This window comes from Tursiops truncatus, chromosome 17, assembly GCF_011762595.2.
Source record: "Tursiops truncatus isolate mTurTru1 chromosome 17, mTurTru1.mat.Y, whole genome shotgun sequence".
Lineage (NCBI taxonomy): Eukaryota > Metazoa > Chordata > Mammalia > Artiodactyla > Delphinidae > Tursiops > Tursiops truncatus.
The window spans coordinates 69,397,923-69,412,263 of NC_047050.1; the positions used below are offsets into that span (position 1 = coordinate 69,397,923).

At 47.2% G+C, this 14,341-nt stretch overlaps 1 protein-coding gene across 1 annotated transcript in view; it reads right to left on the reverse strand.

The window, feature by feature from the left end:
* Window positions 1–522: 522 nt before the first annotated feature.
* KCNQ3 (potassium voltage-gated channel subfamily Q member 3) overlaps window positions 523–14,341 on the reverse strand; it is a 291,828-nt gene continuing 278,009 nt past the window's right edge. Inside the window, exons 10-15 of the mRNA XM_073794769.1 lie at window positions 11,399–11,601; window positions 10,397–10,499; window positions 7,912–8,043; window positions 5,289–5,381; window positions 3,169–3,253; window positions 523–1,508 (exon numbers count right to left, since the gene is read on the reverse strand). Of these exons, the coding sequence (XP_073650870.1) occupies window positions 774–1,508; window positions 3,169–3,253; window positions 5,289–5,381; window positions 7,912–8,043; window positions 10,397–10,499; window positions 11,399–11,601 (1,351 nt within the window). The 3' untranslated portion in view covers window positions 523–773. The remainder of the gene's footprint in view (window positions 1,509–3,168; window positions 3,254–5,288; window positions 5,382–7,911; window positions 8,044–10,396; window positions 10,500–11,398; window positions 11,602–14,341) is intronic.

Here is a 14,341-nt window from a genome sequence, read left to right on the forward strand (position 1 = left end):
TCTTTGGCTACGTAATTTGGGAACTATCTTAATGTGCATGTGTGTGTGTTTTCTCCCTGCCTAGTCACAACTCATCCAACACGTTACACCTGCCACCACCCTTCATAGATGAGGAAACCGGGGCGTGATAGTTGACAATGACAGACTTACTTAGTGAGGTCCCTTTGAGAGCTTTTGGAAGGTTTTCCCAGGCTTTCCTTAATAATGTTTTAAATTCTTGGTTTTGAAGATGTGATGACTATCTCGTTCCTCCCCTCATGTTTTTAGCTCAGGAGGCGACGTCACTGATACGCAATGTATTTTTGTTGAGAGAATTATTTGCTTGCTTTAGAAAACGGCTAATTGTTGGACTGTTTTACACAAAGGGGCAGTGATGCTAGAAACAACGTAAACGACTTCCTCTGCTCACCCAACCAAAACCCAAACCAGACGACCACACAGACACATCGCACGGCTCCTCAGTCGTTTCTCCCTGTACTGGTCCAGTCATGATTCAAAGTAAGAAGAGCGGCTAAACGTGTATCCTAAAGAGGTCAGCGGCGCCATTTATATAGTGTAGGTCATGCAAACCATGCTCGAGAGGAGGCGGCTCCACTGTGGCCACCTGGAGGGGAGAAAGGCCACGAGAAGCCCCAGCCCGGGCGGGGCTGCCACGCACATGCACGCGTTTGACGCAGCCACTGGGGATCTCACAGGTACGTGGCGGGTGTGAGAGCAAGCGAGCTATACAAAGTCTGTCTACATTACAAGGAGGAGCCAGCCCACGACCCCTTTTAAGTGGGCTTGTTGGAAGGGGTCCATATCGAATCGGAAATACCATCCCCCGTGGATGACAAAGGCATGGAGCCACTGGGCGTGAAGGGGTCTGTGTCCGTGTCTGTCTCACCCTCGGCGAGGTACCGTTTCTCCCTCATCCAGCTTGACCCCCCGCTCGGGCCAAACACAAAATCGTCTCTGTCTTGGGAGATGCTGAAGCCACTTGGAGAGCGTTCCAGCTCCTCGTGGTTGACGGACATCAGGGACAGGGGGGTGTCACTGTCCCGGGTGATGCTGCGTCTCTGCTGGGGGGAGACCCGGTCCGAGCAGGGGCTGTGCAGTTCAGCCTGGGAGTGGTAGCTCCCTCGGGAGTCAAGAAGAGTCAAGATAGGCAGGACGGTGGGCCTTTCCGCATAGGTGGTCGCCGAGGAGGAAAGGGTGGCGTGAACCTTTCCAGAACTGGGTGCCCCTCGGGACAGGTTCACGGGGTCGTGGGCAAAAACCCCGTAGGGGCCGGCCCTGTCAATGGGCACCTGGTGGATGCTGTAGGGAGCGCCGGGGGCGCCGGTCTCAGAGTCGTTACACATGATGGTTTTCAAATCCGCTTCCCGGTGGTCCTCTCTCCTCTCCGCCTCAGCTGGCGAAGAGGTCCCCTTGGTCGGGCAGAAGTCGGTGACGTGCACCTGCAGCCGCTCCATGTGCTGCATATGCATGTCCACCAGGAAGTCCAGCTTCTTCCCCATGTCGCGAACCTGGAAAACACAAGGAGCCGTGAATTGCTGCCTTCTTCCCCACGTCGCGAACCTGGAAAACACAAGGAGCCGTGAATCGCTGCTTTCTCCGGACCTGCGGGTAGTTTTACTGGTCGGGAGGAAAAACTATAGCGTTTACTTCTCAGAAAGGAAGAGGGTTCTTGCAAGTCGTAATCATCATAACAGCTAATTATTTTGTGCCTCTTGATTTTGAGCCTTGCGCATGGATTCGTGCTAATCTAAAAAAAAAAAAACACACACAGGGCAAGGACTTCCCAGAAAGCCGGAAGCAGAGAGATGGGTGGAGGACAAGTTCTACCCGAGGAGGAGGTGGCCTTGCTGCTGCGTTTGGGTCTAGGAGCGGGAGATCTTGATTTGCAAACATCCCCTTACAGAAGCATCTAGACTGTTTGTGTACATTTCCCCTACCTGGTGATGTAAGCCCCAAAGATACAAGGGCAGTGGTTAGCAAGAATTGAGCTCAGAACTGGAGACCCTGCCTAGGGGTCTTGGAGGCCAGGGGAAGATACACTGAGATAAGCTGCATCTATCTGTTCCTACCCACAAAATTGAGAACGTATCAAAATCTTTGAGTGCACAGACACAAGTGTGCATGGCATGTTCTTTCCCTGACAGTTCATAACTCACCAGGAAGCACTGCAGGCAGGTCTACCATCCTCTCTTACAGATGAAGACACAAAGCGTAGAACTAGGTCATGGCTGAGTTGGTACCCAAGCCTTAACAATAACTAGTACTTCTCTAGCAGTTAGTATGCACTTTAAAGATATTAACTTATTTAATTTTCATAACAGCCCTATGAGGTGGATACTATTATTCTCTCTATTTTCCAGGTGAGGAAATAGAGGCACAGAGAGATGAAGTAACTCATCAAACATCACAGAGCAGGTAAGTGGAAGAGCTGAGATGAGAAATTAAAAATTTAAAATGGAAAAGGATATTCTTGATATACCAAAAAAGAATAATCATTCAAATTTTCTCTTGCTTCTTCTGCACAGATCCAATTTTAGGTTCTGAATAAAATAAAAGGATTGATAGGAATCCTAAGGGAAACTGACAGTGCTATTTATCTAGTGTAAAGTTGGGCAAACGATCCTGAAATATAAGCTGCTTTACTGCAGAGAGGAGAGGTGGGCTACCTAGGGTGCTGTCACTGAATAGGTTTCTTTCTGCCCTGAATGAACCCCACCCACAGCCTGCCCTCCTCCAGGCCCCTTCACACCGGCCACACAATGACCCAAACTTTCAGGGAAGGAGGAGAATTACGAAGAAATGTGGAGAAGGTCACCAACATTCCTTAAACACCATGAAGTTCATGGTAACAGTAGCCACCATTTGTTGAGTGTTTACTGTGTGCCAGCTACTACTGTAGATAATTTACAGGTGTCAGTTGATTTAGTCCTCATGGCAACGTCATGAGGAATTAAAATCCCCATTCTACATACGAGGAAACTAAGACTCAGAACAATTTATTCACTTGCACGTGACCACCCAACCAGTAAAGTGCTGAATCGGCGATTTCATTTCCAGATCCTTTTATGAATGGTAGATTCTCAAGTATGTTATCTCCCTATGAAAAAAATGACATTTGAAAGTAAATTTCACATACTTGTTTTTTGGTGAGAGAAAGGAAGGACCTACCTGCCTCTCGACTTTCACAAACTTCCCCATCATGCTCTGGTCTTCAGCTTCGGATGTGGACGGTCTGGCCACGTACGGTTCATTCCTAGGGAAGAGCCCATGTTGCTGTAAGATCGTGATAGCTACTTGTGCCTTGCAAGGTCATTTCAGCTAGGTGGGCTGTGGCCCCTGGAACTATCCTTCTCGTGTTCAGGCTGACGTGGTCTGGAAGAGACCACGCAACTCTGGAGGCAAATGGGCATCAGGAAAGGCCAGCATTTTCCTGTCTTCAACAGGGACATCTCATGCTTACCGTGTTTACTGCAGGGAAGTGTGAAGTTTAACCAGCGGACTGCCAGGGAAGTCCTGAAGCTGAATATTAAGCTGCTCTTAGGAAGCTCTGTGTCAAGGTTAGTAACTGTGCCCAGAGTGTTTGATTCCTTTAAATTATGTTCCTTGGCCTTTCCGTCTCGGACGACTGGTTGAGGATGGAGTGGGGGAGGGGTTGTCTCATCTCTGAAATTCTACACAGTGGGGACCAATATTCCAATATTTCATCTGTTTCATTTAGTTAAGACTGGGAAACAGATGTGAAATCTGGAAAATGATGCAAAAGATGCTATTCGTAGGGAACAGGATGGAGACGTGTGCTGCATTTGCTCCTTGGCCAGGCACAGTTCATATCTGCCTAAATTCCAGTTAGTTTCAATATTGCTCTACGTAGAAGAGACCTTTCAGGGCACTTAGCTATTGCTTGAAACCATTCATGTCTGGCACTTTCTAGGCAGTTGGTTTTTCTCTCTAGGCTACTGACTCCTGCTAAGACCCTGGCCTGTCTTGGGCTGAGCAATCTTGAATTAAAGCATATGTCAAATACTGGTGGCCTGTGTGCTGAATCCAAGCCCACCGGTGTTCTCCTTGGCTTGCACAGGGTTCTAAATATTTAAGCCATCTCAGAAATGGGGAATTGTACATGAAATCTGGATATGCAGCTTTTCTTGAGAAATCAGACTCTCTGGAAACAGAGGATCTTCATTGGTAAAATTAGCAACAGCAGAACAAAGTAACAATTACCTCCTTGGGATGGGGCACGTTCACCCCTTGCTATTCTATCCCCAGGACTGAGGCCAAAGATTAGATGCTGTATATTATCCTCCTTACGTTCTCCCTTCTTTAATAAGGAGCCTTATTATGATAAGGTGCATAACATTTCTTATGCCTACCTCCCGTCACTCATGTTACCTGCCTTGAAGACACTGGGGAATAAAGAAGTGTACACTTCTTTCACAGTGGACTTTCTAAAGCAGGCATCCCCAACGCCCGGGCCACGGACCGCTACTGTTAGGAACCGGGCCGCACAGCAGGAGGTGAGCGGTGGGTTACAGCCGCTCCCCGTCGCTCGCATTACCGCCTGAGCTCCGTCTCCGGTCAGTCTTACAGTGAGTTGTATAATTATTTCATTATATATTACAATGTAGTAATAATAGAAATAAAGTGCACAATAAATGTAATGTGTTTGAATCATCCGGAAACCATCCCCCCCCAACCCCCAGTCCGTGGAAAAGTTGTCTTCCATGAAACCGGTCCCTGGTGCCAAAAAGGTTGGGGACCGCTGTTCTAAAGGATGGCTCCTTGTTCATGAGGACCTAACAAAGGACAATTCTCAAACATCTTTTGAGGGACAGCGGAGCTGCTCTGTTGAAGGACACAGCTCTGCCTGTTACAGTGTTGTCAGGGACCTGACATCTGATTTCCTTCTTGGGCTCTGTGGGTGATGATGCAGGAAAAGCCGAGACAGCTGACCAGGAGTGCCTTGGGCTCTGCCAACGTGACATATTCTTTCGGTTCCAGTAAAGCTCGTAAGTCTCCTCTTATTTTATAACTAGGAAACCATTAGTTTCATTTTCAATAGCCATAAAAAGCAGTGTCACCTACAGGGTCTGGGTGGAGGGGCTGCAAGTCTTTTGTACAGAAACCTCTCAGATGGCCACAGGCCGGAATAGGCTTCAAACTCTTTCTCTTCATCTGGTTTAGGGGAATGGCAACCTCACCCCACCGTGAAGAAGCCCAGCTGAGGTTTGGGGAATGCTCTGTGGGCTTTGGCACCACACAGCCTGTCAGCCCATGACCATAGGCCCCACCTGGGAGATTGCTGGGATGGGTAGGTGAATGCTTTCTGAGACTTCTTATGTTTTGGAGTAGACGGAGGTCCAGGGGTGAAAATCATATCTATTCTGAAAGAGAGCACACAAAGAGAGGGGATTAAATTAAAAACAGCTTTACATGAAAAGAGAAGAAAGCAATTCATTCTCTTCCTTCTGTAGTCAGCTGTGGGTTTGGAATATAAAGGAGAAGAGAAACAAGAGAGAGGAAGGGGGAAAGGGAAAGGAAGAGGTGACGAGAGAGAGAGAGACAGAGACAGAGACAGAGAGACAGAGAGACAGAGACACAGAAAGAGAGTAAGAATTTATAATCTCAATGTATCATTATCTTTTTTCGGTCCACGGGTACCGGGAGCATCTCTCTATCCCAGGGGAGAGAGGCAGCCAAACCACTGAGACAGGGTGACAGTTGTGTCTTGTTATTTCTTACAGGAAATGTCATGTGTGCTACAGCCTATCTGGTCTTCCAGCTCTTTTATTCCACCCAAAACACCTAGTTAGGGAGTTTTTCCTCCTAAACCCTAGCCTCTGTTTTCAGCTGTGCTCTCTTTTCTCTGCTGCTTTGCAGGCTTCTCCGACCGTTAAGAGGGATGATCCAACACTGGCTCCCACACCTTGCTTCCATTTCTGCTCAAGCCACTAGCTCCCTATCTGCGCCACCCTGAGCACAACAGGAGACAAACGCCCCCCCACCCCCTCCCCTCATCAAGTTGCACGGCTAGGGCAGGGGCCGGGTGTGGGAGCAGCCTTGAAGGCTTGTCACAGGCCTAGGACCGCTAAGACCACGCACCCAGAAGAAGCCATGCCTCACTCTGTCTCTCTGCAAACCCAACCGCTCCTCCAGTGACCCCACCATGTACTAAATCACCCTTCCTTTCTCTCTGGCCTCCTGCAGTATCAGCATGGCTGGGGGCATGTGATTAGCCCACTTAGGCAGTCAACCTCCCGCTAAGACTCAGAAACTCCTGTGCCTGATAAATACCAAACATGGTGACTGTGCAAAGGTCCACTCAATGCACATTAAGAGGGGCTGATATTTCTGGAGGCCGGTATGTCCTAGACATCATGTTCCCTCCTTCCATCTCTCAGAGAGACACATTGCATAAATAACAGCACGTTAGGCTCAGAACTCGTTCACGTATCCTTTTGCTCGGCAGCATTGAGCACCGATTGTGTGCCCGCCACTGTGCTGGGCCGTCACAGTTGGTATTCCATTTATGGATAAAGGAAGGTCACAAATAAGCATTCTTCCAACCCAGCAGCATCGTTAATGGTCAACTCATTCAACATGATGGTCCTATTAACTCTGCAGGACAACCCAATGGTGAAATATTCAGATGAGAAAACTGAGGTCCAGAGAGGACCTGACTCATGTCAATCTGAAATCTCACACAGGTCTGAGAATGAGCCTCAGGGCTTTGGCTTCCTGATGTCAGTTCTATGACGTGACATCAAAGTGTCCTTTAGTTGTTTTAAATGATTTTCTTTTTAAAAGGATATTTATTTTTACAATTCATTGAAGATTTGATAAATTTAAAAAGAAGAAATAAAATCACACATGGACTCATCACATCAGTAGAGCTATGGTAACCCCTTGGGGGAAGTCTTATTTCTCTTCTTTAGGCTCCTGTAAGGGAGAGTGTGTATGTGTTGTGTATATTTCCAAATAAATGTTACGTGTGTACATTTTTGTAATCACAGTATATAAATAACATAGTTAATATCATCACAAGATCTAGGTAGACTATATATAAATATAATCATACGTATGTCCATATAAGTATCTAAGTGTACTATAAGTAATCATATTATGCATATATATATTCACTAATCACATAAATTTTTATCTCACTATATACATTTTTAACATGTCATTTGATGGCTGCATAACTTTTTAATGAGAGCAGGTACCATTCTTTTCTTAATCACTATTTATAGATTTGAGGCAGTGTGGTATGTTACAGAGAATGGGAGTTTTGTAACCAGTTGGATCTGGTTTGACTTCCAGCTCTGCCACCTACTAGCTGGGTAGTTTTGGGCAAATCCATCGTCCTATGAGCTTCAGTTTCATCACTGGTAAGATGGCAGCTATAATGCAATACTTAGGGGGTTATAAGGGATTAGAGACATAAATGTAGAGCACCAGGTGCCTAACAAAAATGGAGGCAGTTACTGGGAATTGGGAATCAATGCTGTTTCCATATTTTCACTAGTATAAATAACACTTGATGAACTTTTAATTGGGTGAAAATTTATATTTAGAATTAGTCAACTGGACTCATTTTAGGTAATCCCAATTTTGTTGGCAACATCCAAAGCAGCACAGTCAGGGGACAGTAGCACAGATGCCTTTTTTCTCCCTGAGGCCTAATCAGGGTGTTGATCTTGGCCGTGTCAATGTCATAGAAATTCTTCCCAGCCTGTCTGATCTGGTGTTGGTTGGCCTTGACATCCACGTTTGATGAATATGTTTGTTCTTAAAATTTCTCCCCTGCACTGTGGATTACTGAATGCCTTTCACCCTCAGCGCTAAGGTCTACCTGGCTCTGTCTAATTCCTTAGCAGTCAGGAGAGCACCATCCTTCCAGGTGTGCTGTCTTACCTCGTCTGAAGGTACTTTATCCTGGAAAGCATGTCAAGATGTCCGGCGGAATACTGCTCAATCACATCCTTCACATCATAAGGCCTCAAAGTCTCCTTGAATTTTTTTTTATAGAGACGGAATTGTAGAATTCTGCAAGGCAAAGTAGAGACATTTGTATATCAAGAGTGGACAGTAAAGGAAATTATGATACAAGATGAGCAAACTCTGGGGCGGGGGAGGATAAAACATCCAAAAAGAAACAACTTGATGAGAAGTTTCAACTCTTGGTCCTGGTTCTACCTCTTGGAAACACACTGAATGAGGCTGGCTGGCGTCTCTCCTTCATGACTACCTCCTTCTACTCGTTTGAATAATAAATTCATAGTAACAATAAGAGCTAACATTTATTTCACATTCATTACATGCCAGACACTGAGCTAAGCGCATTTTTAACAATTTGCTAATAGATCAATTCACAGATGATGCAACTGTGGCCGAGAGAGCTCCAGCATCTTCCCAGGGCCATCTAGCTCATAACGTCAGAGTTTCCTTCAAACCCAGGTTTGTACGCGGACAAGGCTCACGGTCCTAATCCTGTGTCACACTGCTTTCTGTTTGAGGACAGCTGACATATCTCTTCCTCAATAGCCTCCTCAGTCTTTTGGCTTACGAGCTCCCGGAAGAGAAAAGCTAGCTTCTGTTCCCCGAGTTTTCTCAGGTTCTCAATTAAGTGGGGGCACCCAGAACTTGGAGATGCTGAACCCTCACCTCCATCTTCCTGGGAACCAATAAAGTCATCCTAGGTGATTAATGCTCCTTGAAATTCCCATCACGAGGTCAACTCTTGCTGAACATAGTGTCAGTTAAAACCTTTAATCATAGGCCAGGTAGGAAACACAGCTTCCCAGGTCCTCCCATCTCATACTTGTACAGGTCTTTTACTTTTTGGCTGCATCGGGTCTTAGTTGTGGCACGCAGGATCTTTGCTGAGGCAACAGGTTTCTCTCTAGTTGTGGCGTTCGGGTTTTCTCTTCTCTTCTAGTTGTGGCATTCGGGTTTCTCTCTAGTTGTGGTGTTCGGGTTTTCTCTCTCTCCTCTTCTCGCTCGAGCTCAGTAGCATGTGGGATGTTAGTTCCCTGACCAGGGATCGAACCTGAGTCCCCTGCACTGTAAGGAGGATTCTTTACCACTGGACCACCAGGGAAGTCCCATGTACAGGTCTTTTTTATGGTGCATTCAAGGCTCATTTTGTTTGTCATAGCCCATGGCGTCAGCCCCTAAACACTATTTTTGCCTATTGACTGTATATCCAACTCGCCATCCTTTCCAATTTTATGTCATTTTCTAAGCCTGCCCTTTACATAGCTCCATCTAAGGTAGGTATCAGGAACTATGGCTTGCAGGCCAAATCTGGCCCACTGCCTGTTTTTGAAAGTAAAGTTATGTTGGAACACAGTCCCAGTCATTCATTTATAGACTGTTTACAGTTGCTTTTGCACTACAGAATCAAAGTTGAATACAGCGGAGACCTACGGATCATAAATCCTGACATATTTACTACCTGGCTCTTTACAGAAAAAGTTTGCCAACCTCTGAACTAAGGCATCAATGACAATGCTAAAAAGGATGGGGCAGAAGCCAGACCATGAAGCATCCCGGCAGAGACCTCCCTCGAGCTTGACACAGATTCATTCATTGGTTTTCTTTGAATAAGACCATTCAACCAGTTATGAATCCAGGTAGTTGTGTTTTTATCCAGCCTCATTTCTGGGACATTGTACAGGATGGGATCATGAGGAACCAGGTCAGCGGCTTTGCTGAGGGTCACATATTATAAACTATTGTGCTCCCTGATCTACTGGACTGGGAATCTTCTGAAAATATCACGACTAGTTCTCAGAGACTCTGACTTAGTTTCCAGAATTCACTGCCACTATGGCGGAGTGCTTATAAGCCCATATCCTGGTCAAAGTTTCCTTGAAGTAGTAGCATATTTTTATTTTCTTGTGGAATTCAAAACAAAACAGAAATAGCCAGGGTGAATTACAGTCTTGTCTGAAGCAGACAAAAAAATCCTATCTGTGATTATCTTGTTGAAAATGCTAATTAAAAAAGAACTAGATGGATGAAGACAGGCAGAAGAAAAGCTATTTTGAGTGAGAAGCCTTATAAAAGAAAACTCCATGTCAATACACCCCTGCCTGCCTCCCCAACATCCTTTAAAATAAATGGTGGCCGAAGCCAGACAAGAGGGTGACAGTCGGAAACACTGTCAGGGGCCTGTGGAAGCATTTTTATAAAACGGAGAGCAAAGGTCTCCCAGGATGACCTGCTAATGCAGCCGCTCCCTTAGAACTGACATAGTCTCTGGACTTGACTCAGGGGTTACCTGAGGGATCTTCTGCCCACCTTCCCAAAGCCCAAGAGCACTTTACAAAACCGCACCCTGTGGAGCTGAGCTGGGGCCTCGGGAGGCCCACAGGCAGGGAGGAGGGGGCGTTACCTGACGGCTCGGATGGCGGCCTTCAGGGTGGGGATCATGTCTTCGATGAGGAAGTCATTCCCGTAGCCCCTGTCCTCCGCTATGGGGTCGGCCGTCCCGGCATCTGGGAGGGAAGGAGACACATGTCAAGGGCAGGTCACAGTACTCGGAAAGGCTCGGGGACCTGGTTCGGTCAGAGCCATCCAAACTCAGCCTCCTGCATCTCCATTCCCATTTCAGAAACCCCGATGCGTTCTCCAGTTGTGACGTCATTCCGTCATTCCGACCCTCTCCTCATCTCCCTTCTGTTATCCAGATGTCTGAGTCAGAGGTGCCTGTAGGTCAGGACTGTTGCTGGGGGAGAAGGCTAGGATGGAGGTGATGTGAATTCCAGGGTTCCGGAGTGGCCCTTTGGAGGCAGCAAAGGGACACACGTGGGTGTTTATCAGACAGACCCGGGTTTGGATTCTTGCTCTGTCAGTCATTATCCTTGTGACCTTGACTTGGGGGGTGGTCACTTTCTGAGCCCTACTCATCCTCCCTTTTCGTAAGTGAAAGGGGCACACAGATGTGTTGCTCCTACAGCCCCCATGGGGCACTTCTCCAACACCTCCTCCCACCCCTGGGGGTGCTGAGTTCCCCAGGTGTCCAGATCACTCTGCACCGGGCCCCTCTCCATCCTTCGAGGTGACCTCCATGGCAATGCACTCATCAGGGCCCCCCTTAGGATCCATGGCGGTATGTCCCAAGGCTCCCTGGAGGGGATGTGCAGACACATGTGGTGACCCTGGCCCAGGAGAACAGCTAACGTGGGCCCTCTGCTCTTGGAGTGAGTGCAGGGACCTATCACAGCCCAGGGGCTGAGGATAAGACAAGTGAGACGCTGATGCAGGGCAGCAGGAAAGGGCTACTTTGTAGACTGCAGGGTTCTTCCACAGGGAAGGGAGGGAGGGAGGGGAGGAAGGAAGAGGGTGGGAGGAAGTGAGAGGGAGGAGACAGGGTGAGGAAGAGGAAGGGCGTTACCTTCAGAGCTCTGCCAGAAAGCGTATGCTTTCATGCGGAAGGCGGTGCGGAAACGCTCTTTATTGTTTGAGCCAACAGGCTTTGGTTCTTTAGAAGGACTTTCTTCTATGGCATCTACATTCAGAGGGGTAAATAGCTTTCCTTTAGTATTGCTACCACGAGGATTAGAAAGGCGAACCCGATCCAAGAGACCCAGCTTTTGGCTACAAAATAAGCAAAAGTGAACAATTTTCCTCCTTGAGTGCAGGCTTTCGTAATTTCCCGTCCCTCTCCATAAAGACGCACACATCCTCTTCCACGCGGGAGTGGGACTCGCGCCTCCAGGGCTCAATCTGATTGAGCGGCTTGGAATGGGACAGGGCTTGGTTCAGATCCTAGCTCTGCAACTGACTAGCTATTACACTTCAGGCGCGTTTCTCTGAGTTTCAGTTTCTTCATATGCTTAAGTGCAGCGTAAACGAGATCCAGGATATAAAATGCCAGCCTGTAGCAGCAGGCAGCAAAGAAGCTTCATTCCTCCTCCACTCCCATCTCCTCTGCATCAATAACTTCCCTTGTACCGCTCCGTGGTGCCCAGATAGTGACTCACAGAGGCGAAGCTTTATCAAGTGTTCCTTGAACAGAACTGAATGACATAAAGCAAGTACCCTAACCTGGTGTCCACAGACACCCCGCCATGGACAGAACTTTGGGGGAGGTCCATGAGCTTGAATGGGAAAAACACTGCATTTTTAATTTACTAGATTTTAATTCACTAATCTCAAACTGAAAATTAGCATGTCTTTCAATTATGAATGTATGAATAAACCCCAGTAATATCCTTAATGCCCCAGCCATGTCCTGTGACTTTCCACAACAGAAATCACAGGTCATTTTATATCCTGTTATCTCCAGGTATTGCCATGCTCGTCACTGCTTTGAAATTATGGTAGTATTCAACCTGCCACTACATCATGCCATTAGATTCAACACAAAGAAGCACGTATACGACTGCATCTCAAAAGTTTAAATATTTTGGTAATTACATTTCAACATTATCAGTTTCTTTTGTAACTGTCTGCCTTTTATTTATGGACTCTAAGTTGTTATTCTGAGAAAGGGTCCCGGGACTTCATTGTACTGCCAAAAGTCTTCTTGGCACAAAAAACAGTTAATGAGTCCAACAGAAAGTTGCCGTGGTGCAGAAACCATCTAGGTGTCCTCGGGCAAACCTGTGACCTTAACCAGACTCAGTTACCTCACCTTTAAAATAGGGATAAACACGTCCCACTTCACTCGGTTGCAGTGGGATCATGCCTGTCAAGGATTTGGCATGGAGCCTGGGATACAGTCGGTGCTCTATAAATAGTAGTTTCTCCCTCTGTCTCTTAGCCTCTGCCCCTCACCTGAGTGGGCACAGGAGGGAAGTCCTTTTGTGTGGTACAGACCAGAGAGACCCATAGTGCTTGTTTCACACATCAGTACACTCAGCTCAGCTGCGTTCTCTCCATCACCCACACGGGGCTTGGTACCCAGCAGGTGTGCATGTACTTGTGGGAGAAATGAGTGAACAAATGAATATGACTATGGGTGGTCAAGTCAGCTTTGCGTCAGCCTGAGATAACTGAGTATTTCTACAGTCTGCGTCTGGTTATGAGAGCCAGAAGCTGCTGCCATCTCTGTGGCTTGGGGTGGTGAGGAGGTCCTGGCGGTGGAGCTGCAGAGGTGGGAGCACCTCGTCCCGAGCAGGTGCCTTACGCTCTCTGAGCACCGGGTCCTCATTGGTTAAGTGGGCCTAAAAACACTTTGCTTAGGAGAGATTTGGGGAGCATTACATATGATAATGTCTGTAATGCTTCTTGTCTTCAGCCTGGCATAGAGAAGCCACTAAGAAGTATTTCATTAATGAATGAACGAACAAGTGGATGAGTAATTGTTACATCTGACTCCTTCTGGACTGTTCTCTCTCGCCCGGCATTGTTACATGAATACATGTACATGCCCAGAGTAGATTCAGAGAAATGCCAGTACTCAGATGATGCCATCTTTCCTGAGCTGGTCAAAGTTCTCAGAGTGGTTTCCTGACCGGTACTAGGTAAATGACTAATGAGAATAAATCAGGGTCCAGGGGCTCAAAATACTAAACAAGGCAGGATGTCAACTGAACAGAGAAGGCTTTCCTAGCCATGAGCTAAGGGAGAAGGGGACTTGAGGTCAGTCACTTCTCAGGCCCTCTGCTTCCTGGCCCCTGCCTACCTGTCTTGCTATACTGCCAAGCAGATCCATCATTCCATCAGTACCAAGCCCCTTGCCCATCCCCACGTCCCCTCCTGCATGCCTTGGTGCACTCAGCCATGCCTTCCTTGCCTTCTCAGTTGACCTCATTCCCATCTGCCCTTTAAAACTGCCCAAGGGTCCCCTCTTGGAAACTGAGTTCTCCCCATCTGTTCCAAAGACAGGCTGTGTTTTTCTCCGTCTCTGTGTCTGGTACCCAGGGTAGAGGCTGTACACTCCCACACCCGCCCGCCCCACTCGACTGTGTAGTCCTGGCAAAGAAAGGACTCTGCCTGGTTATCTCTGAACACACCCCACAGCCTTGCTCAGCACAGCCTGATGGTCAGGACTCTGGGGCAAAACTGGCCTGAGGGGAAACGTCCTAAAAAACATGTAACCTAGGACACAGAACTCATGCCGTCTGGTCCTCAGCTCCTTCACGGGCACAATGATGAGGGCCAGCCCATGTTACATGTGGCTGTGGAAGGGTTAAGTGAGGGAATACGTGTAAAGTGCTTAGCTGACTGTCTGGGATGCGGATGTGAGAAGCTTTCAATAAATGCTGGCTGTCACCATTATCTCGGTAAATAATCCTCTTCCTACAGAAGCAGTAGAAAGCTAACGACATGTGTGAAAAGGAGGGATAAAATTTCCTGAGCCACAAAAAAGTGTTTTTTTTTTTTTTTAATG